This window comes from Mustela putorius, unplaced genomic scaffold (assembly GCF_011764305.1).
Source record: "Mustela putorius furo isolate JIRA1106 unplaced genomic scaffold, ASM1176430v1.1 tig00000145_pilon_pilon_pilon, whole genome shotgun sequence".
Lineage (NCBI taxonomy): Eukaryota > Metazoa > Chordata > Mammalia > Carnivora > Mustelidae > Mustela > Mustela putorius.
In genome coordinates this window covers 20,421,850-20,446,268 of record NW_025421294.1, presented here as the reverse complement: position 1 = coordinate 20,446,268, position 24,419 = coordinate 20,421,850, and the positions used below count along the sequence as shown (strand labels likewise).

At 45.1% G+C, this 24,419-nt stretch overlaps 4 protein-coding genes across 4 annotated transcripts in view; all 4 read left to right on the top strand.

Annotated features, from left to right (window-relative positions):
* LOC101674285 (protocadherin gamma-A3) overlaps nucleotides 1–24,419 on the top strand; it is a 174,620-nt gene that overhangs the window by 72,662 nt on the left and 77,539 nt on the right. The window lies entirely within an intron of this gene.
* On the top strand, nucleotides 7,688–11,109 carry LOC123386947 (protocadherin gamma-B7-like). Its single transcript, XM_013052399.2, has one exon. It carries the CDS (start codon nucleotides 8,677–8,679, stop codon nucleotides 11,107–11,109), a length of 2,433 nt encoding a protein of 810 aa, XP_012907853.2. The 5' UTR covers nucleotides 7,688–8,676.
* On the top strand, nucleotides 11,455–16,753 carry PCDHGA11 (protocadherin gamma subfamily A, 11). The gene is given in 2 exon segments (XM_045075371.1): nucleotides 11,455–14,987; nucleotides 14,990–16,753. Coding segments are annotated over 2 exon segments (2,460 nt in total). The 5' UTR covers nucleotides 11,455–12,547; the 3' UTR covers nucleotides 15,010–16,753.
* LOC106005041 (protocadherin gamma-B1-like) lies at nucleotides 17,210–24,105 on the top strand. The gene is made up of 2 exons (XM_045075370.1): nucleotides 17,210–20,780; nucleotides 22,076–24,105. The coding sequence occupies exons 1-2, from the start codon at nucleotides 18,366–18,368 to the stop codon at nucleotides 22,133–22,135; spliced, it is 2,475 nt and encodes an 824-aa protein (XP_044931305.1). The 5' UTR covers nucleotides 17,210–18,365; the 3' UTR covers nucleotides 22,136–24,105.

The window sequence follows — 24,419 nt, the reverse complement described above, 5'->3', positions numbered from 1 at the left end:
AGCAAAGGATGGAGGTGGTCTCTCTACTCAATGCAAAGTCATCATAGAAATCCTAGATGAAAACGACAACAACCCTGAAATAACCATCACTTCTCTCTCTAATGAAATTTTGGAGGACACTCTTCCAGGAATGGTGGTGGCACTCTTCAAAACACGGGACAAAGATTCTGGAGATAATGGAGAAGTTGTGTGTAACATAGGAAGGGATATTCCTTTCAAGATTTATTCCTCTTCTAAGAATTACTACAAGCTGGTGACAGATGGAGCCCTAGACCGAGAACAGACTCCAGAATACAATGTCACCATAACAGCCACTGACAGGGGAAAGCCGCCTCTCTCTTCCAGTACTACCATCACTCTGCACATTACCGATGTCAACGACAACGCGCCGGTTTTCCACCAGGCCTCCTACGTGGTCCACGTGGCAGAGAACAATCCTCCAGGCGCCTCTATTGCCCAAGTCAGCGCCTCCGACCCCGACCTGGGGCCCAACGGTCGCGTCTCCTACTCCATCGTCGCCAGCGACCTGGAGCCACAGGCGCTGGCGTCCTACGTGTCCGTGAGCGCGCAGAGCGGGGTGGTGTTCGCGCAGCGCGCCTTTGACCACGAGCAGCTGCGCGCCTTCGAGCTGACCCTGCAGGCGCGCGACCAGGGCTCGCCCACACTCAGCGCCAACGTGAGCCTGCGCGTGTTGGTGGGCGACCGCAACGACAACGCGCCGCGGGTGCTGTACCCGGCGCTGGGGCCCGACGGCTCGGCGCTGTTCGACACGGTGCCACGCGCCGCGCAGCCTGGCTACCTGGTCACCAAGGTGGTGGCGGTGGACGCCGACTCGGGACACAATGCCTGGCTGTCGTACCACGTGCTGCAGGCCAGCGAGCCGGGACTCTTCAGCCTGGGGCTGCGCACGGGCGAGGTGCGCACGGCGCGTGCTTTGGGCGACCGGGACGCTGCCCGCCAGCGCCTGCTGGTCGCTGTGAGGGATGGGGGACAGCCGCCGCTCTCGGCCACGGCCACGCTGCTCCTGGTTTTCGCCGACAGCTTGCAGGAGGTGCTGCCGGATGTCAGCGACCGCCCTGAGCCCTCTGACCCCCAGGCGGAGTTGCAGTTTTACCTGGTGGTGGCTTTGGCCTTGATCTCGGTGTTGTTCCTCCTCGCGGTGATTCTGGCGGTTGCCCTGCGCCTGCGAAGCTCCTCCAGCTCTGCCACCTGGGGCTGTTTTCAACCTGGTCTGTGTGTCAAGTCAGGACCTGTGGTCCCTCCCAACTACAGTGAAGGGACTTTGCCTTATTCCTACAATTTGTGCGTTGCCCATACTGGAAAGACAGAGTTTAATTTTCTAAAGTGCAATGAGCAGTTGAGTTCAGGACAAGATATACTACTTTGCGGTGATTCATCTGGGGCCTTAATTCCACCTCCGGGTGGGCATGATTTGATTGCACAGCCTGAGACTCTCACACCGGTGAGTTCTACTTTTGTGTCTTCTGAAATATTCTACTAGTTTCTCCTTCAGGCATAGAAGTGCATTTTTATATATAAAATCTTACTTTAAAAATCCATAACTAATAACCCTTTTGTCTTCTCAGTGTTTACTCTTTGCTGATTATATTTTTCAAGATTTGCTTGGTTCATAAGTTGCTCTATAATTCAGAAATAATGTCACTAATTTGGAGAAATCTAGTCAAGTTCAGATTTAGCAAAACAGGCAGTGTTTTGCCAAATAAATTAATAGGTAATTATTCAAATCTGGTAAGATTTAGGATGAATTTTCCATATCCTACTTATATGTTTTGAGTTTAATAATATTAAGCTATTCATTAAGTATCAAAGCAAGTGCTTGTTTCAATGAAACATTTATTGCAAATAATATCCTGGGTACATTTAGGTATCTTTCTTCATTTATGTTAATAGTTTAAAAAACTAAACATTTGAGTGGATTTGATGAGCAGGTCCACAAGTCTCTGAAATTCTGTGGAAGTTACAGATATATGTATTTTCCTTGGATAATGAGTCAGAACTTGTTTTCTATTGCCAAGGTTTTTACAGTCCCCAGAACTTAATACTAACTACCTTAGAAGAAATTTTCTCTTCTACTCTTGGTTTTTCTAGTTGTTTTCTTATATTTATCTTTTCTTGGAGTTAAATTGCACTCTTCCCTAATTTTTTTTCTTCTATATTGCAAGATAACAAATTTCCAAGAAAGCAAATGAAACGTCATTGCCTTTTGTACTCAGTCTCTATCTCTGATTGTCTGATATAAAACCTTCGAAGACAAAATATAAAATCTTTGAAGAGTAGTTACATAAACAGTTCTGAACTTGTTCTCTGAATAAAAGATGTGAATCTGTAGGCACCTGGGTGGCTCAGTCGGTTAAGCATCTGCCTTCAGCTCAGGTCATGATCCCAGTATCCTGCGATTGAGCGGGGGAGTCAGGTTCCCTTCTCAGCGGGGAGTCTGCTAGTCTCCCTCTCCCTCTGCTCCTCCCCTGCTCATGCTCTCGCTTGCTTGCTCATTCACTCTCTCTCAAATAAGTAAATGAAATCTTTTAAAAAAAGATGTGAATCTCTCAAGTCCTCACCATTGTGGAGAGAATTGCTGCTGGGTTGACTGGCACATACCATTGAAGAAGTGTGAACCACTTTACTTTGGGCTTCCATACAAAATGCTGAAAGAAGAGATTGTTTATGTTGGCATCAGTGCTCTGGTGAAAACAGGTCATTTGAGTAAATATTTATTTTTTTTAAACATACATCACAATTCCAACTTTGTAATTGTAGCTTGATATTCTTATGGATATTTTTCTTTGCATTACAACCTAGGCATGTTATTTTTTTTTTAGTTTGTGGTTACTTGCTCAATTCATTTAAATAGGGCAAATTGACTTCTAATTTTATATGCCTACAGTAGACTTTTTTTCAGAAAAATTCACAAAGGTTCAATAAAACTATTTTAGAAAGAATATTTTAGAAGAATATTTTGAAAACATTTTCCACAATATTCTTGCTAAACGAATTTAATTGTTGATTAGTTAAGGCTAAAATAAAAGCTATAAGTGAGCTATAAGGGATGCATCTCATATAGTTTCTAAATGAATGCCTATTAAACATAATGGAACCATTTCAATCAAAATTTCAAAAAATATTGTAAAACTTTTGTGAATTTAGTTAGAAGCTTATATGAAATAGAAGAGGTATTACTTAACCTTTTAAAGTGGGTACATTTCTGCTGAGAAAATAAGTGTTACAAGTGTACACTTGACCAGTTATTTTCATTTAATATTTTATAGTACTTTCAAGCCATTTATCCTACTCAGTAAGAAACCTACAAATAGTAGTTAGCTTAAGGGATATCACTTGAGAAACCAAAGAAGTATGGTAAAATAAAATAAAATGTCCAACAAAGAATATGGTTTGTTGTCCACTGCATACATAGCGGGTGCAGTAACTTCTGAGGACTCTGAGCGCCGCTGTTCGCCTACTGGGAGAGAAATGCAGCCTGCGCTCAATCCGGATTCTCAGGGCTCCGACCATACAAAGCTCCTCAGTTCCTACCAACTGGCTGCAGAGCTGCAGCAAAACTCATTCCAGAATTTAAGGTGCCTAGGCTACAGAAGTCCCTGAAGCCAGAGGAAGAAAAAGGAATCGGCCCAAACACACAAAGCGCGCAATGAGTACTTGGCGAGAATTCCTTGTTTAGACAACAATGGCTGCTAAAAGGACCAGCTCCAACCGCACAGCGCTGGTTCTGCTCGGTCTTTTTCTCGGTCTATCATGGGAGGCTGAAGCACGGCAGATCCGCTACTCCGTTCCTGAGGAGCTGGAGAAAGGCTCCTTCGTGGGGAACATCTCCAAGGACCTGGGGCTGGAGCCCCGCGAGCTGGCGGAGCGCGGAGTCCGCATTGTCTCCAGAGGTAGGTCGCAGCTTTTTGCTCTGAACCCGCGAAGCGGCAGTTTGGTCACTGCGGGCAGAATAGACCGGGAGGAGCTCTGCGCTCAGAGTGCGCGGTGTCTGGTGAATTTTAACATTCTTGTAGAAGATAGGGTGAAACTTTTTGGGGTAGAAATAGAAGTAACTGATATCAACGATAATGCCCCAAAATTCCAAGCAGAAAATGTAGACGTAAAAATTAATGAAAACGTGGCTACAGGAATGCGATTTCCTCTTGTGGAGGCGGTTGATCCGGATGTGGGTGTGAACTCCCTCCAAAGTTACCAGCTTAGCTCCAATAAGCACTTCTCCTTAGCGGTTCAGAGTCATGGCAATGGAGTCAAATACCCGGAGCTGGTGCTGGAGCATGCCCTGGATAGGGAGGAAGAGGCAGTGCACCACCTTGTCCTCACTGCCTGGGATGGGGGTGACCCCCTCCTATCTGGTACGGTTCTTATCAGTGTGACTGTCTTCGATACAAATGACAACGCGCCAGTCTTCACATTGCCAGAATACCGAGTGAGTGTTCTGGAGAACTTGCCTGTGGGCACACAGCTGCTGACAGTAACTGCCACAGACAAGGATGAAGGAGCCAATGGAGAAGTAACATATTCATTCCGAAAATCACCTGACATGCAGTTGTTGAAATTCCAACTAAACAAAAATACTGGGGAAATAAAATTATCAGAAAATCTAGATTATGAAGAAACAGATTTCTATGAATTAGAAATACAAGCAGAAGATGGAGGAGCATATCTTGCAATGGCAAAAGTATTGATTACAGTAGAAGATGTAAATGACAACAGTCCAGAGGTGACCATAACATCTCTGTTTAGTCCCCTGATGGAAGACTCACCTCTAGGAACTGTTATAGCCCTTTTAAACGTTCATGATCCAGACTCTGGGCAGAATGGACAGGTCACCTGTTCCATATCAGAGAATCTACCATTTAAATTGGAAAAATCCATCGATGGTTATTATAGACTGGTGACACACAGAACCCTTGACAGGGAACAGGTATCCTCTTACAATATTACAGTGACGGCCACAGATGGGGGAAATCCACCCCTGTTAACGGAAACTCACTTTACCCTGCAAGTGGCAGATATTAATGATAACCCACCCACCTTTTCCCACATCTCCTACTTCACCTATATCCTGGAGAACAATCCTAGAGGTGCCTCCATCTTCTCTGTGACTGCACTAGACCCAGACAGCAAAGAGAATGCTCAGATTATTTACTCCTTAGCTGAAGACACTTTCCAGGAAGCACCTCTATCCTCCTACATTTCCATAAACTCTGACACAGGAGTCCTGTATGCACTTCGATCCTTTGACTATGAACAGTTTCGTGATTTACAGATTCAGGTGATTGCCACTGACAGTGGGGACCCACCACTCAGCAGCAATGTGTCACTGAGTATATTCGTGCTGGACCAGAATGACAATGCACCAGAGATCCTGTACCCAACCCTCCCCACTGATGGCTCAACAGGCGTGGAACTGGCCCCTCGTTCTGCGGAGCCTGGCTACCTGGTCACCAAGGTGGTAGCGGTGGACAGAGACTCTGGCCAGAACGCCTGGCTGTCCTACCGCCTGCTCAAGGCCAGCGAGCCAGGGCTCTTCGCAGTGGGGCTGCACACGGGCGAGGTGCGGACAGCGCGGGCCCTGCTGGACAGAGACGCGCTCAAGCAGAGTCTAGTGGTGACCATCCAGGACCACGGGCAGCCCCCGCTCTCGGCCACCGTCACACTCACTGTAGCCATTGCAGATAGCATTCCAGATGTATTGGCTGACCTGGGCAGCCTGGAAGTCCCCCTTGACTCCCAAGCTTCAAGCCTCACGCTGTACTTGGTGGTAGCGGTGGCCGCAGTCTCCTGCGTCTTCCTTGCCTTTGTCATCGTGCTGCTGGCGCTCAGGCTGAGGCGCTGGCACGCATCGCGCGTGCTCCAGGCTTCAGGAGGCGGGCTGGTGGGCGTGCCGGCCTCGCACTTCGTGGGCGTGGACGGGGTGCGGGCTTTCCTGCAGACCTATTCGCACGAGGTGTCCCTCACCGCGGACTCACGCAAGAGTCACCTGATCTTCCCCCAGCCCAACTATGCGGACACGCTCATCAGTCAAGAGAGCTGTGAGAAAAAGGATCCTTTGTCTTTGTTAGATGATTCGAAGTTTCCTGTAGAAGATACCCCTTTGGTTCCAGTGAGTTCTAGTTTTACTCTCCTTTAAAGAATTATAATTGGCATTACTTTTAGGTTTAGCATAATTATTATAATATATTATTATAATATCATATTATAATTATTTTTAGCATAATGATAGAAATTTCCGATCTTTATTTTTTCACTTTTTTTATCCAGTTTAATGATATTTATCTCTTGCTAAAATAACGAGGAGTAGAACTTAGTGGTTATTGAGGTTGGTATATTTTTACTTTCTGGTCAGTATTCACCTAATCCCAATGAAGGCCTGTGGTCATAGGCTATTATGATTTGCCTTGGAGAACCTTCTATTTTACATATTTGTTGAATACAATATGACAGTTCTTGAGAGTATTTCAATACAGAAGTGTCTCTCAATTTATTTGTACTTCTCTTGGCCACGTGCTGAAACCTGGCCCCTTAGGCAACTCTAGTTCTTGTTTTCAAGGCAGTTCCGCATTAGCTTCACTGTAAACAATGCCAAAACAAGTCCTCTCAATGTTGTTCTTCCCAAGGAGAAGAGCAACACCACTTCTCAGTTCTTTTGTGGTTATATTTTTCAAACTATACCGTGTAGTGACAGTCACAGTTGAATATGCTTCCTAGAGAAATTTGAATTTTTCATTAATATTTTCTTAACAATTGATAACAATATGTGCTTAAATTTTTCCAAGTGTAATCATAACTGGTAACAATGAAGCATCCTTTTTGCTTGTGATTCTAATTTCAAACTGTTATGTGGAAGACATAGCATTTTAATTTGACTTTCCTTGCCTGGTAGGCATTCTATAGAACCTACAGAAGGTTAAATGAAAGCAAAAGCAAAAGATGTGTGCCAACAGTATTTCAGTGGCTCTTTAATGTAGAAGGACGGAGACCCACATGAATATCTGAAAACTTGAAATTAAGAGTCACAATAAACTTAAGTCAAGAAAGAAAGATCGCTTCTTTGGGAGATCTGAAATAAGCAGAGAAATACACAAAATTATTCTAGAAGTCCAATATGCCATCCATTGTGCAACAGAGTTATCTGTCACAGAATTATTCTAAACAAGTGATCAGTGGAGTTACTGATGACCCCATTTACTTTAGTGAAAATGGTGATGTATTTGGTTTGGTACTAACATTCTTCTGGACTAATATGGTAGAGGAAAGTCAAAGAATGCCCTAATGTGTCTCAAAATACTTATACACCATGACTTTTCTCATGTCATTCAACAGTTGTTGAACAGTAGGTCTGTGGAAGGAGAGCACATCCTTTTGGGTCATAGTTATTAGCTTAAATCATGGAAAGAGACATTTTAAATTTCTGACTTTGGGAGTCAAAATTATTATGCATCTATCTGAAATAATTGTTCTGAAAAATACAGATTTTTTTTATTTTTATTTTTTTAAAGATTTATTTATTTATTTATTCAACAGAGAGAGATTACAAGTAGGCAGAGAGGCAGGCAGAGAGAGAGGAGGAAGCAGGCTCCCTGCTGAGCAGAGAGCCCGATGCGGGACTCAATCCCAGGACCCTGAGATCATGACCTGAGCTGAAGGCAGCGGCTTAACCGACTGAGCCACCCAGGCGCCCCTGAAAAATACAGATTTTTAAAACAAAGTCTTTTGACATGGTAGTTATTGTAACCAAGTGTTTTAAAATACTATTATTTAAACGCAGTACAGAACACTCTAGATGATTGTAATGAGTAAGGGAATGACTGCCTTCTAGTTCCTAAATATGGGGAATGGGTTAATACTTTCTAGCTAAATATAAGCTAGGATTGAAGATGAAAAAGGTTTTTTGCTTATCTTCAGTACTTGCCTTTGTGGATAATTACTTTTAAAAGGAACCACAGTGATTACCTCTGGATGGAAGAATTGGAGAGCAATGAGCCATGAGATAGAAGACCTACTTTCCACTCTATATTCCTCTGTGCTTTTTGTTTTTGAATTTTGAAAAATCCTTTTACTTGTTCAAAGTTTATGTAAATTTTTAACATATAAAACATATGGCAGTTTTGACCATGTGAAACATGTTTCATGATGAAAATGAAATCAATCAGAAATAAGATTCAATATTTTTAGCTATCACCTTACATTTTAAAAAGATTTCCTGGGGCGCCTCGCTGGCTCAGTCGGGAGACCATGCAACTTTTGACCCTGGGGTTGTGGGTTCGGATGCACCCACGTCGGGTGAAGAGATTACTGAAAATAAAATATTTTTAAAAATTAAAAAATGAAAAATAAGAAGATTTCTGAAATACCGAAAAACTAGATTGCGGTTCCACACAAAGCCTCTGGGCGCCGCTGTCGGCCAGTACAGGGCAAGCGCAGTCGCCCCGGATTCCTCAAGATTGTAGCCTGGGTTTTCCTGTGCAGGCAACAACATAAAGAAAAAGAACCCGCTTCCACACCGGGTTAAGTGCTGCGCAGACTCTCTCCAGTACACAAAGATTCCCAAACTGGAGGCTCTGTATGTTCTAGGGCCGAAAGCTACCAGTGCGATAGCGTGCACTCTCTCCAGCTGGAGAGACTGGGACTCCGCGAGAACCAGAGCGAGCGATGGGAGGGAGCTGTTTTCAGAGGCGCCCAGCCGGCAGGCTGCAGGTACTGTTTCCCTTTCTGCTACCTTTGCTCTACCCCGCGCTCTGCGAGCAGATCCGCTACTCCATTCCCGAGGAACTGGCCAAGGGCTCGGTGGTGGGGAACCTCGCCAAGGATCTCGGGCTCAGCGTCTTGGACGTGTCGGCTCGGAAGCTGCGAGTTAGCACGGAGAAGCTGCTTTTCAGGGTAGACCCAGAGAGCGGGGACTTACTCGTGAACGACCGAATAGACCGTGAGCAGATATGCAAAGAGAGAAGAAGATGTGAGTTGCAGGTGGAAGCCGTGGTGGAAAATCCTCTAAATATTTTTCATATCATTGTGGCTATTGAGGATATTAATGACCATGCCCCTCAGTTCCATAAGGATGAAATAAATTTAGAAATCAGTGAATCTGTTCCCCTGGGAACTGGAGCAATTCTTGAGTCTGCAGAAGATCCTGATAATAGTATGAATTCACTGAGCAAATACCAGTTAAGTCCTAATGAGTATTTCTCCTTGGTGGTGAAAGACAGTACTGATGGTAGCAAATATCCAGAATTAGTACTGAAGAAGACCCTGGACCGAGAAACACAAAGCTCTCATCATCTGGTGCTGACAGCCTTCGACAGTGGGGATCCACCAAGATTCAGCACGGCTCAAATCCAAATCCTGGTGGTAGACGCCAATGATAACCCCCCAGTGTTCAGCCAAGATATATACAGGGTCAGTCTTCCTGAAGGTGTACCCCCAGGCACTTTGGTGGTGAAGGTGAGCGCCACTGACCAAGATGAAGGCTTCAATGCTGAGATCAGGTACTCATTCCTTGGTGTAGCTAATAAAGCCCAGCACGTGTTCTTTCTGGATTCTGCTACAGGAGACATTATAACTCATCAACCCTTGGATTTTGAAGAAGTAGAAAGATATACCATGGATGTAGAAGCCAAGGACCGAGGATCCCTCTCTACGCGGTGTAAAGTAATTGTAGAAGTTCTGGACGAAAATGACAACAACCCTGAAATAGTCATTACTTCTTTCTCTGATCAGATTTTGGAGGATTCCCTTCCAGGAATGGTTGTGGCTCTCTTCAAAACACAGGACCAGGATTCTGAGGAAAATGGAGAAGTTACATGTAGTTTAAGTAGAGATACTCCATTTAAGATTCATTCTTCATCTAATAATTACTACAAGCTGGTGACAGATGGAGCCCTAGACCGAGAACAGACTCCAGAATACAATGTCACCATAACAGCCACTGACAGGGGAAAGCCGCCTCTCTCTTCCAGTACTACCATCACTCTGCACATTACCGATGTCAACGACAACGCGCCGGTTTTCCACCAGGCCTCCTACGTGGTCCACGTGGCAGAGAACAATCCTCCAGGCGCCTCTATTGCCCAAGTCAGCGCCTCCGACCCCGACCTGGGGCCCAACGGTCGCGTCTCCTACTCCATCGTCGCCAGCGACCTGGAGCCACGGGCGCTGGCGTCCTACGTGTCCGTGAGCGCGCAGAGCGGGGTGGTGTTCGCGCAGCGCGCCTTTGACCACGAGCAGCTGCGCGCCTTCGAGCTGACCCTGCAGGCGCGCGACCAGGGCTCGCCCGCACTCTGCGCCAACGTGAGCCTGCGCGTGTTGGTGGGCGACCGCAACGACAACGCGCCGCGGGTGCTGTACCCGGCGCTGGGGCCCGACGGCTCGGCGCTGTTCGACACGGTGCCACGCGCCGCGCAGCCTGGCTACCTGGTCACCAAGGTGGTGGCGGTGGACGCCGACTCGGGACACAATGCCTGGCTGTCGTACCACGTGCTGCAGGCCAGCGAGCCGGGACTCTTCAGCCTGGGGCTGCGCACGGGCGAGGTGCGCACGGCGCGTGCTTTGGGCGACCGGGACGCTGCCCGCCAGCGCCTGCTGGTCGCTGTGAGGGATGGGGGACAGCCGCCGCTCTCGGCCACGGCCACGCTGCTCCTGGTTTTCGCCGACAGCTTGCAGGAGGTGCTGCCGGATGTCAGCGACCACCCGGAGCCTTCTGACCCCCAGGCGGAGCTGCAGTTTTACCTGGTGGTGGCTTTGGCCTTGATCTCGGTGCTCTTCCTTCTCGCATTGACTCTGGCCATTGCCCTTCGCCTTCGAAGCTCCTCCAGTCCCGCTGCAAGGGGTTTCTTTGGGTCTGCTCTCTGCTCCAACTCTGGCCCTGAGATCATTCCCAACTACAGTGAGGGAACATTGCCCTATGCCTATAATTTATGTGTGCCAGGGGATCAGACTAATCCAGAATTTAAATTTCTCACATCTGCTGATCATTTTCCAGCCACACAAGATACTCTTAACAAAGATAGCCCTGCAGGGCTGTTGGCTAGCATTTTAATACCTAACGTTGAAGCGGATAAGACGACTTTTGAACAGGTAAGTATTTAAAATAATGCTTTTTATATTATAATATGCCAAAATATTCCAATGTAGTATTGGTATTTTTTAAATATTTTATTTATTAGAGAGAGACGCCACTAGTGAGAGAGTGAGAGTGCATGGGGGGGAGCAGAGGGAGAAGCAGACTTCCTGCTGAGGAGGGAGTGCAGATTCGGGGGCTCCATCCCAGGACCCCCAGCTGGAGACCAGAGGGGAAGGCAGACACTTAACAGCATTAGTGCAGTAGGGGACTGAGCCACCCAGGCACCCCTATAGCATTGTTTAAAGATTTCTAGATTCAGGGGTGCCTGGGTGGATCAGTTGATGGAGCATGTGACTGTTGATCTCAGGGTTATGAGTCAAGCCCCACTTCGGCATAGAGCTTACTTAAAAATAAATATATAAAAATAATGATTCTAGAGTCGATCTCTTGATAAAGTTCCTTAAAGTAAACCTAGGTCAAACCTAATGATATAACAGTTTAGATTGAAGTTTACAATGCTGCAGCCCTTCTGTTATGAAATTTAAAGTAAAAAATATATAGAAATCTCTGGCAAATTTTTCATGAAATAGAATAATTCTTTTTTTTTAAAAAACGATTTTATTTATTTGACAGAGAGAGAGATCACAAGTAGGCAGAGAGATGGGGAAGCAGGCTTCCATCCCAGGACCCTGGGTTCATGACCTGAACTGAAGGCAGAGGTTTAACCCACTGAGCCATCCAGGAGCCCCAAAATAGAATGCTTCTTGACCTAAGAATATGGAACACAATTTTAGTTCTATGTCCTGGTATTTTAAATAATAACCTTATTCCCATCCAAATTTTCTCAAATGTTTCATCTTTATGTTATTCAATAAAGAAATATTGGTGGGAATTATAGTCATGAGCTCATAGTTTTTCTATCCATGCTAGTTCCACATCCACAAATGCTATTCCCTTCAGTCAGTAAAAATCAATAGGAAGCAAATCTAACCTGCAAGTTTTCAGTTCCAGTAGTATTTGAAAATATTTTTTTAATTAAACAAGCCCTTTTAATAGTCCTTTTATTAAGTGATCTTGATAAACCTTTAATATCACATTATACAATTCTATATTGTGTGCAATTTTCAGTGTTATAAATATGTGTAATTCTTGAAGTGTGTAATAACGTCTGGAAAAAAACACATCAGTTGGGTTTCTTACTCCTTGCAATAATAAGATTCGGCTCTAGGCGCCGCTCTTCACCAATCGGGGAATGGGAAGCTGCAAGCGGCAGTCCCTCCCTCCCCCATCTCTACAACACAAAGCCGAGTAATACGGATACTCACAGATTCTGATGCTGGAAACTTAAATAGTTCGCTCCCTAATATATTTTGGATGCAGTCATTCCGGAACTTCGTAGATACATAATCTGATTCAGAACAAAACAGTTCAAGAAATCAGGGAATATAGGCTCAGCTTACTGCTATGGGGAATCCGCCACTGCGCCTGGACCGCAGCGGGCTGGTCCTCCTACACCTTTTCCTGAGGACGCTACAGGAGTCTGGGGCAGGACATATCCAATACTCGGTGCCCGAAGAGACAGACAAAGGCTTCTTCGTGGGCAATATTTCCAAGGACCTGGAGCTGGAACCCTGGGAGCTGTTGGAGCGTGGAGTCCGCATCATCTCCAGAGATAGGATGCAGCTTTTCGCTCTGAATCTGAGAAGTGGCAGCTTGATCACCGCAGGTAGGTTAGACCGGGAGGAGCTCTGTGAGACACTGTCATCCTGTTTTTTAAATATAGAGATACTTGTGGAAGATACCCTGAAGATTTACGGAGTGGAGGTGGAAATAATGGATGTTAATGATAATGCTCCCAGCTTCCAGGAGGCGGAAATAGAGATAAAAGTCAGTGAGCACTCAACTCCGGGATCCAGATTTCCCCTTCCTAGCGCTAGGGATCCAGATGTGGGAATGAACTCCCTCCAGCGCTATGAGCTCAATCCTAATAGTTACTTTTCATTACAAATGAGAGGCGGAACGGATGGGACCAAGAATCCTGAACTAGTGCTGGAGGGGAGTCTGGACCGAGAGAAAGAGTCTGCTCACCACCTCCTCCTCACAGCCTTTGATGGAGGAGATCCCATCCACCAGGGTGCTGTTGCCATTCGTGTGGTGGTCCTCGACGTAAATGACCATGTACCAAAGTTTACACAGTCTGTATATCGAGTGAGTATTCCTGAGAATCTCAGGTCTGGAACTTGGGTGCTCATAGTAAATGCAACTGATCCTGATGAGGGAATCAATGGGGAAGTGGTCTATTCATTCCAGAATACAGAAAGCAAAACTTCTGAAATATTCCAATTGGATTCTCAAACTGGAGAAGTCTTAATACGAGGGTCTCTGGATTTTGAGAAACATAGATTCTATGAGATGGATATTCAAGCCCAAGATGGTGGTGGTCTCTCCACTACTGCTAAGATATTGATCACTGTTGTGGATGTGAATGATAATGCTCCAGAAATAACTATCACATCTTCCACTAATTCAGTTCTGGAAAACTCTCCTCCAGGTACGGTTATTGCTCTTCTAAATGTGCAAGATCAAGATTCTGGAGAAAATGGTCGAGTTTCATGTTTTGTTCCTAACAGTCTGCCTTTTAAATTGGAAAAGACTTACGGAAATTATTACAAGTTGATAACAACCAGAATGCTGGACAGGGAGCAGGTCCACAGCTATAATATAACCCTGATAGCCACAGATCAGGGATTTCCACCCTTGTCTACAGAAACTCATATTTCACTAAACATAGCAGATGACAATGATAACCCGCCCACATTTGCTGACTCATCTTATTCCATCTACATTCCTGAAAACAATGCCAGAGGAGCCTCCTTCTTCTCAGTGATGGCAGTGGATCTGGACAGCAGTGAGAACTCCCAGATCACTTATTCCTTGGTGGAAGATACCCTCCAGGGAGCACCTTTATCCACCTACATCTCCATCAACTCCAACACTGGCACCTTATATGCACTGCGCTCCTTTGACTATGAACAGTTCCGTGACCTGCAACTGTGGGTGACAGCGCAGGACAGTGGAAAGCCACCACTCAGCAGCAATGTGTCTGTTAACATATTTGTTCTGGACCAAAATGACAATGCCCCTGAAATCCTATACCCCACTCTCCCCACTGATGGTTCCACAGGCGTGGAGCTGGCTCCTCGCTCCGCAGAGCCTGGCTACCTGGTCACCAAGGTGGTGGCAGTGGACAGAGACTCTGGCCAGAACGCCTGGCTGTCCTACCGCCTGCTCAAGGCCAGCGAGCCAGGGCTCTTCGCGGTTGGGCTGCACACGGGCGAGGTGCGCACAGCGCGGGCCCTGCTGGACAGAGACGCGCTCAAGCAGAGCCTGGTGGTGGCGGTGCAGGATCACGGGCAGCCCCCTCTGTCGGCCACTGTCACGCTCACCGTGGCCGTGGCCGACAGCATCCCGGACGTCCTGGCGGACCTGGGCAGCATCGGGACCCCCGCCGACCCAGACGATGCGGACCTCACGCTCTATCTGGTGGTGGCGGTGGCGGCCGTCTCCTGCGTCTTCCTCGCCTTCGTCATCGTGCTGCTGGCGCTCAGGCTGAGGCGCTGGCACGCGTCGCGTGTGCTCCAGGCTTCAGGAGGCGGGCTGGTGGGCGTGCCGGCCTCGCACTTCGTGGGCGTGGACGGGGTGCGGGCTTTCCTGCGGACCTATTCGCACGAGGTGTCCCTCACCGCGGACTCGCGCAAGAGTCACCTGATCTTCCCCCAGCCCAACTATGCGGACACGCTCATCAGCCAGGAGAGCTGTGGGAAAAGCGAGCCACTGTTGATAACTGAAGATTCAGCTGCTGGTTTAGGCAATCTTGACTCCACGAACAATCAGGTGAGATTTATTACCTGCCTCCGAGTTGCTAGTATCTCTGCACAAGTCTTTAAAATGGCTTTTTCAAAACAAAACCAAAAACCAAAATCAATACTTTTTTGGAGGGGCACATATTCATTGTGTATATATTTAGAGCAATACATGTAAGTTCCTGTACTTTATCTTTCAACAAATTAACATCATTTTTCAAGAAAGTTTTTTTTTCTCTCCCCCCTGGCATATTCTCTTTTGATTCTAAAGGTCTAGTTCAGCTATTATGGCTTGCTTTATAATAAGTTAAATTTTAGTAATATTTTTCTATCATCAGTGTCTGTGACTATCAATGTAAACTGGTTAGGATTCAAATTATGATTCACAGTTTTTATTTCTCTATTACAACGTCACATTGCCTCCCCTAATTTATAATTATATTCTACCATTATTTGCTTTATTTCTAATGTTCAAATTTGACCCTCTTGGTTCAGTGGGATACACTCTGTAGCTCTTTTCCTTATCTATACACACATATACACACACATGTAGGAGTTTACAAATGTAAGCTTTTCTCTAAGCATGAAACAATTCTATTTTGGTCTTTGATGGGTGGTGATATGTTTAAATTATGTTAATTATTTTAAGTTTCCCTTTTTTATTTTTACTACCAAAACAGATATATTGACTGCCTTTTTACTCCTAGAATCTCTTGGGAGAGGAAATGTACACTTTTTTCCCTCTCAAGTTCTAGACCTCTTATCTGTTTCTACAGTGGAGTCATTTGATTGTTCTGAGTAGTTGAATTGTTGAATGGGTATTATTTCCTTTTATTCTTTTACTGGCACTTTAGTGTGTGTGTGTTCAAGATTTTTTGATGTGGTCATTTCATCTGCAGAAATAATTTTGATCCAGTGCTTCTCAAAGTTACTTACAAATTGGCTAAACATGCTTACATTTTTCAGATTTACTGATGTGGACCAGTTTGTAAATATAAGAGATGCAGGACCTTATGAGACTGATTTAGCTGGTATTACTATTTGGTATTTCCTTTTTTTTGTTGTTGCGGTTTTTTTTTTTCAATATGCCCATGAGCCATGGATTCCTTTATTTCCCTTGAAAATTCATTTCATATCATATGTAAGTATATTCAATCCTTATATTCAGAACCAACTTGTTATTAAAGCCCTGGTAGTTACCTAATGACCTCTATGTTATCTGAAACAATGTCAAAGAAAGTCAAGTGAGGAAAGGAGACTTTTTGAGGATATTTGATCACAGGAATCATCTCCATAATCAGTTCAGCTTAGCACTCTTCATACCTCTTTGAAATGTTTGGCCCAGATTGTTTACATATTCAGTTTCCCTTCAAATTTTTCTCTCTCGTTTAGGTACTGACCTTAATATATTTAGCTATAATTGAGTGCCTGATGTTTGGGCAAAAAGAATTTCAACTGTAGGAAAGGGAAGTCCTGCAACAGGTGCCTAAATTTGTCCCGATGTCAAGAAAAATTTCAGAGTGTCTTGACCATGTAGGGATAAATTTTATGCTTATGGAATTCCAAACAAAAAAAAATGCATTTTACTTGAATTGAAATTATATGAATAAAAAGGATATGAGGTATTGCTGGGAGAAGGAGGTTGTTCCATATATATTTGTATGTATTTATTTATATCTTATATATCATAATGTATATATTATGTAATATATATATTAGATATATATATATATTTAAAACATCGTCTGAACACTTAGCTGGCAACCAAAATATTGGAGAAAAAAAATGAAAAATTAACTAAAAAAAAAGACTTTATTTATTTATCCTTTGACAGACAGAGATCGCAAGTAGGCGGGGTGGGGGGTGGGATGTGCGGGAAAGCAGGCTCCCTCCTGAGCAGAGAGCCTGATGTGGTGCTCCATCCCAGACCCTGGGATCATGACCTGAGCTGAAGGCAGAGGCTTTAACTGAAGGCAGAGGCTTTAACAATCTTTCAGGCACCCTGAAAGATTAGCTCTAAAACTTGAGGTTCAGGTAGTTATTTTTGACTCAGAGGTAGTGATAAAGTTCTGTTATGGTACAACATGTGGTCCAGTTAAAGAGAAGGATAGGGGCACCTGGGTGGCTCAGTTGTTAAGCATCTGCCTTCTGCTCAAGGTCATGATCCCAGGGTCCTGGGATTGAGCCCCACATCCAACTCTCTGTTCAGCAGGAAGCCTGCTTTTCCCTCTCCCACTCCCCTTGCTTGTGTTACTTCTCTCTGTGTCTGTCAAATAAATAAAACCTTTTAAAAAGAGAGAGAAGGATAAAAATAAAACACCCTCACATTTTTGCATGTCAATAAATTCCTATGGTAACCTACTAGGGTATTGTTTGTGGTGAAAGTGTACAATAGTTATAATCCTTTTCATAAATCTTTTATAAATTTCATAAATATCTTTAAGAGATTTTACTTGATCTTAGACAAAAGACTGAGAACAGATCTTTTTTAAAAAGATTTTATGTCAGAGAGAGCACGCGCACACAAACAAGGGAAGTGGCAGTCATAGGGAGAAACAGGCTCCCCCACTGAGCTAGGAGCCCGATGTGGGACTAGTTCCCAAGACCCTGGGATGGGGCCTAAGCCAAAGGCAGCTGCTTAACTGACTGAGCCACCAGGTATCCCATAATTCTTTTTCATAAGTAGCAAGGAAGACTATATGCCATTGGTCATCTTTATCCTGAGTATGAATCTGAGCCCCCCCCTACCCCCACCCCCGCCCATTGCTCTGGAAAAAAGGAGAAGGAAAGTTATCTGCACATAAGATTGAAGATAATACTGGCTATTATTTCATGGCTGTAAAATTTTCCCCCTATCACTTGGTGAGGCTACTTTACCATGTGGTCTTTGTTCTAAGTCTGGAGAGAAGTTTGCTTTGTTCCTTCAGTAGGTGCACTGCCTCTCATTAGAAAAAGATAAACTTTTCTCATACTGGGTTAATGACTCTTCTGTGGAATCAGATCTTTAAAGAACTTCCTTTGGTAGTAAACACTAGAAAACAGACACATCCAAAACTTGTTTATTGCCTCATTCCCTATACGTCAGTCCAACAAATCTGTCAGAATAGCTGATGTCATTATTTGCAAGGCTTTCGACTGCAGTTTTCTAAGTAGACTCCGAGCGCCGCTGTTGGCCAATGCGCTCGCTGGAAGAGCTGGCGTCCACCGTCTACCTAAGTGACTTTCTGCGCAATCACGGAAGCAATTCTGAAAGGAGATAAAGCCCAGATAGGGGCACTCTTCTCAGCACATGATTCTGGAATACGGAATGGGATACCTTGAAACAGCGTTGAGTTTTCTACGCATTAGCAGTAAATATTTAAAACACAATTTGTAAAGCATCTTCTCATAACAGCTGAAGCTGTAGCCGCGAAGAAAGGATGGGAACTAGGGCGAAGCAGAGGAGCCTTACCAGGCAGCGGAAAGTACTCTTTCCCTTCCTGCTGCCTTTGTTCTGTGGGGGGCTCTCTGAGCAGATCCGCTACTCTATTCCTGAAGAAATGGCCAGGGGCTCAGTGGTAGGGAATCTTGCTGAAGACCTGGGGCTGCATGTACAGGATTTACTGAACCGCAACCTGAGAGTTAGTGCAGAGAAGCAATACTTTACAATAAACACAGAGAATGGCAACATACTTGTCAGTGACAGAATAGATAGGGAGTCACTCTGTTCCCAAAGCACCCTGTGTGTGGTGCCCCTAGAGATCGTGGCAGAGAATCCTTTAAATGTTTTTCACATAACAGTGAGGATAGAAGATATAAATGATAATCCACCGTATTTCCCCCAAAATAGCATTGTCTTACAAATCAATGAACTTGCAATTCTAGGAACTCGGTTTGGTCTGGAATCTGCTATAGATGCAGATGTAGGACCTAATTCACTCCAGAGTTACCAACTCAGCTATAATGAGTATTTCTCTCTGATGGTGAAGGATAAGACTGAAGGCAAGAATGCCCCAGAATTAATTTTGGAGAAGCCCCTGGACCGGGAACACCAGAGCTCCCATCTTCTGGTTCTGACTGCACTGGATGGGGGTGACCCAGTCCGAAGTGGCACCATTCAAATCAGGATTGAGATCACTGATGCCAACGATAATCCCCCAGTGTTCAGTCAGGATGTGTACAAAGTTAGCCTTCCAGAGAACTTGCCCTTGGGCACCTCTATGCTAAAGGTGACAGCCATTGATCAGGATGAGGGCATCAATGCGGAGATCACCTACTCCTTCAAAACACTAAGAGATTTTGGAAATATGTTTATGCTAGACCATCAAAATGGAGAAATTAAATCCAAAGGTCCTATAGACTTCGAAATCAGTAGTAGCTATACCATGAGCATAGAAGCCAAGGATGGTGGAGGCATGGCCACTGAATGTAAAATTATAATAGAAATTTTAGATGAGAATGACAATGCCCCAGAGGTTATTTTCACTTCAGTGTCTAATTCCATAACCGAGGACGCAGAACACGGGATGGTGATTGCTCTGTTCAAAACACATGACAAAGATTCAGGCGAAAATGGAGAAGTCACATGCCTCATAAAAGAAAAAGTTCCTTTCAGAATTGAATCTTCTGCCAATAATTACTACAAGCTTTTAACAGATGGGTCTCTGGACCGGGAGAAGACTCCTTCATACAATGTCACCATCACAGCCACAGACAGGGGAAAGCCACCTCTTTCCTCCAGTTCTAGTATCATTCTGCACATCGCAGATGTCAACGACAATGCACCAATTTTCGAACAGGCTTTCTATTTGGTCCACATTGCCGAGAACAACCCTCCTGGAACCTCCATCACCCAAGTCCGCGCCTCCGACCCGGACGTGGGGCCCAACGGTCGCGTCTCCTACTCCATCGTCGCCAGCGACCTGGAGCCACGGGCGCTGGCGTCCTACGTGTCCGTGAGCGCGCAGAGCGGGGTGGTGTTCGCGCAGCGCGCCTTCGACCACGAGCAGCTGCGCGCCTTCGAGCTGACCCTGCAGGCGCGCGACCAGGGCTCGCCCGCACTCTGCGCCAACGTGAGCCTGCGCGTGTTGGTGGGCGACCGCAACGACAACGCGCCGCGGGTGCTGTACCCGGCGCTGGGGCCCGACGGCTCGGCGCTGTTCGGCACGGTGCCACGCGCCGCGCAGCCCGGCTACCTGGTCACCAAGGTGGTGGCGGTGGACGCCGACTCGGGACACAATGCCTGGCTGTCGTACCACGTGCTGCAGGCCAGCGAGCCGGGACTCTTCAGCCTGGGGCTGCGCACGGGCGAGGTGCGCACGGCGCGTGCTTTGGGCGACCGGGACGCGGCCCGCCAGCGCCTGCTGGTCGCTGTGCGGGATGGGGGACAGCCGCCGCTCTCGGCCACGGCCACGCTGCTCTTAGTTTTCGCCGACAGCTTGCAGGAAGTGCTGCCGGATGTCAGCGACCGCCCTGAGTCCTCTGACCCCCAGGCGGAGCTGCAGTTTTACCTGGTGGTGGCTTTGGCCTTGATTTCGGTGTTGTTCCTCCTCGCGGTGATTCTGGCGGTTGCCCTGCGCCTGCGAAGCTCCTCCAGCTCTGTCTCCTGGGGCTATCTTCAGCCTGGTCTGTGTGTCAAGTCAGGACCTATGGTTCCTCCCAACTACAGTGAAGGGACTTTGCCTTATTCCTACAATATGTACGTTGCCTCGGATTCCCAGAAAGCAAGGCTTAATTTACTCACTATGACGTCAGAAATGGGACCCTTACAAGATCTCTCTACTGATGCTTCGTTTGTAATAAGTGCCACTGAAGAGAATAACAAATTAAACTCTTACACTGATGCTTCTGCTCACGTGAGTGTCAATAAACAGGTTTGGTTTAATTTTCAAATAATATTTTGGCAAAAAATCTTAAACAGATCATATCTACTATCACTTTGTTTGCTTACCCACTCTCAATATTTTCTTTTCCTTTCTGTGTTAGCCAGTGACTTCATTATTAGCCCTCAAGTATTTTGAAATACTTTGACAATTTCACCTGAGATGGTCTTTATCCACCTACATGCTCTATCTCCTTTACTGTGACAAATGGATATTATGATGCTATTGCCACAGAAATATTTCTGTGGCAACAGCATCATAATATCCATTTGTCACAGTAAAGCATAAATGTTTTCTTTCTGTGGGTGTTTCTCTTTCTCAGAACATCAATATTTTGAGTATATAAGCCTTTTTCTTCATAATTACAAAGTGAGTAAAATGCATAAGAAAAGTTTAAAAAAATCTTTTAAAGATTTTATTTATTCAAGAGACAGAGCACTAGCTAGGGAGAGGCAGAAGCAGAGGTAGAAACAGACTCCCTGTTGATCAGGGAGCCAGACCCAGGCCTCCATCTCAGAACTCTGGGATAATGACCTGATTTGAAGGCAGATGCTTAACAGACAGCAGAGGCTTAACTGACTGAGCCACCCAGGCATCATGAAAGGCTTTTTTTCCCTAAAGGACAGAGTAGTATTTTAATAACAGTCCATTACATTTGCTAAGGATTCTTTGAATCCCACTGAATAGGCCAGTTTTATTCCCAATATTTTCTCAGAACTATCTGTAGATTTCCTTCCAGCTTTAAAGATATGTTGTGGTAGGCCTGCCAAATATGCTTATCCTCAGAATCCAAACATTTACATTCATGAAAGCAGAATAGTGGGATTTTTTCCCTTAATTTTGACGGGCTTTCAAATGTATTACCAGTCATTTTCAGTAAATGGAATTGGGATTGTTACTCAGAAAAAGGTAAGTTTTTACTATTTGGATTGCTAATTTTCTCAAACATGGTTTTGAAATAAAATGTGTTAGTACATTGTAAAGTACTACTCTTACTTCCAGTAAATGCAAGTTGAAATGCTTCCATTCTGTCCTAAAAATGTTAATGTGTCTTATTCACTCGACTTCTTGTCCATGTGCTTCTGATAATATATACAATTGCATTTCCTATTTTTAGGTCTCCATATTGTGTAATTTTTATTTCTAAATATTAAATATTGGCAACCTTTTAAAATGGCTTCTCTAAGTATATTTAATACCTGTAAAAATCTGCCCCTTATCACAGCCGAGTGAGAAAGTTTAATTTATTCTATGATTTCTCAAAACAGGAAACACCTAGGAAGATGTCCCATAATAGGTGTTTTTTGGGAGTGGTGATATCAAACTAGGTGCACTAAAGTTATACGGTTAAAATTACTTTGTATAGAAACTTCAAATTCATTTGAAAGGTTATTGGAAAAACAATACAACTACAGAAAATAATCTCAAGAAAGCAGCTCTATATGAAAAATTTTAGAGAACTACAAAGAAGTTGACTGAAATTCCTAGTAAAAGGAGGACTGTAATTTTTTAGTTGGCTCCACTTACATCCCTACTTGAGGAACAGTAGGTGGAGCTATTTGAGGTACAAAAACCAAAGATCCTTCCTGGAGTTGAAGATTGTGCAGTAATTGGTTAGGACTCTGAGCACCACTGTTCACCAATCTGGGAGAGAAAAACAGAGATCCTGCTTGCCTCCTGATTGCCCTGCAGGCACCTGTAGCACAAAGCCCAGATAGAAACTAATCATCTCTGGGACTATGAAGAAAATGTTGGATTCTGAAGATGGGAAAAACTGGTCCTGACTTGGGTGGTCTAGGGACAAATTGGAACTAATAACCTCCAGGAAAGCGATAATGATTTCTGAGCGGCTGCATCAGGACTGAAAATGGCTTGTCCTGCTGGGAGTTCTCCTGGGGAATCTATGGGAAACTGGGTGTGCCCAAATTCACTATTCACTTCCTGAGGAGCTGGAGAAAGGCTCTAGGATGGGAAACATCGCCAAGGACCTGGGGTTGGAGCCCCAGGAACTAGAGGAGTGCGGAGTCGGTATAGCCTCCAGAGGTACAACTCAAGTTTTCACTCCAAACCTTCGAAGCGGCAGCCTTATCTTCGCAGGCAGGGTAGACTGGGAAGAACTCTGCTTGGGGGTCTTAAAGTGTCAATTAAATCTGGAGGTTTTGCTGGAGGATAAAGTAAAAATATACGGGGTTGTGGTAGAAGTGAGAGACATTAACAGTAATGTCCCCTATTTCTGGGAAGATGAATTAGAAATAAAACTGAGTGAAAACGCAGCCACTGGGTTGCGGTTCCCTCTTCCCCATGCTTGGGATCTGGATATCGGGAAGAACTGTCTCCAGAGCTACTGACTCAGTAGTAATACTGACATCTTTCTGGACGTGCAAAGTGGAGCAGATAGTAACACATACCCAGAATTGGTTTTGGAGCATGCCTTGGACCGGGAGCAGAAGGCTATTCATTACCTTGTTCTCATCGCCTCTGGTGGGGGTGACCCAATCCGCACAGGCACTGTGCGCATCCGTTTCATGGTAGTTGATGTGAATGACAAAGTACCAGTATTTGCACAGTCTGAACCACATGAGTGTTCCAGAGAATGCGTCATAGGCACTAAGCTGCTTTGTGTAAGCACCATGATGGAGGACCATGATGAAGGAGCCAATGCTGATGACCCTGATGAAGGAGCCAATGCTGAAGTGATGTATTCCTTCTGTTATGTGGACAAGAAGGCAGCGCAAGTTTTCAAACTAGATGCTAATTTAGGGACGATTTCAACAATAGGGGAGCTGAACCACAAGGAATTGAGGATTCTGTGAGATGGAAGTGCAAGCTGTGGATAATGCAGGATATTCTGCACAAGCCAGAGTCTTGATCACAGTATTGGATGTGAATGATAACGCCCCTGAAGTAGTTGTCACCTCTCTCTCCAGCTCTATTTTGGAAAACTCTCCCAGAGGGACACTAATTGTCCTTTTAAATGTAAATGATGAAGAATCTGGGGAAAATGGACAAGTGATCTGTTTCATCTGAGAGAATATGCCATTTAAATGAGAAAAGTCTTATGGAAATTACTACAGTTTAGTGACAGACACACTCCTAGATCCAGAACAGGTTCCTAGCTACATCATCACCATGACGGCCAGTGACACAGGAAGTCTGTCCCTGTCCACAGAAACTCACATCTCACTGAAAGTAGCAGACACCAATGACAACTCTGATGCTTTCTACACTGCCTATATCATGAAGAACAACCCTAGAGGAGCCTGCATAGTGTCTGTGACTATCTATGACTCCCGACTATGGAAAGAACGCCCAGGTCACTCACTTACTCACTGGTGGAGGACACACTTCTCGGAACACCCATATCCTCCTACATCTCCATCAACTCTGACACTGGCATTCTATATGCCCTGTGTTCCTTCGACTATGAACGATTCCAAGACTTGCATCTACAAGTGATGGCGCATGACAGCAGTGACCCTCGGCTCAGCAGCAACGTATCTCTGAGCCTGTTGGTGCTGGACCAAAACGACAACGTGCCAGAGATTCTGTATCCCACCCTCCCCACCGATGGCTCAACAGATGTGGAGTTGGCACCCCGCGCTGCAGAGCCCG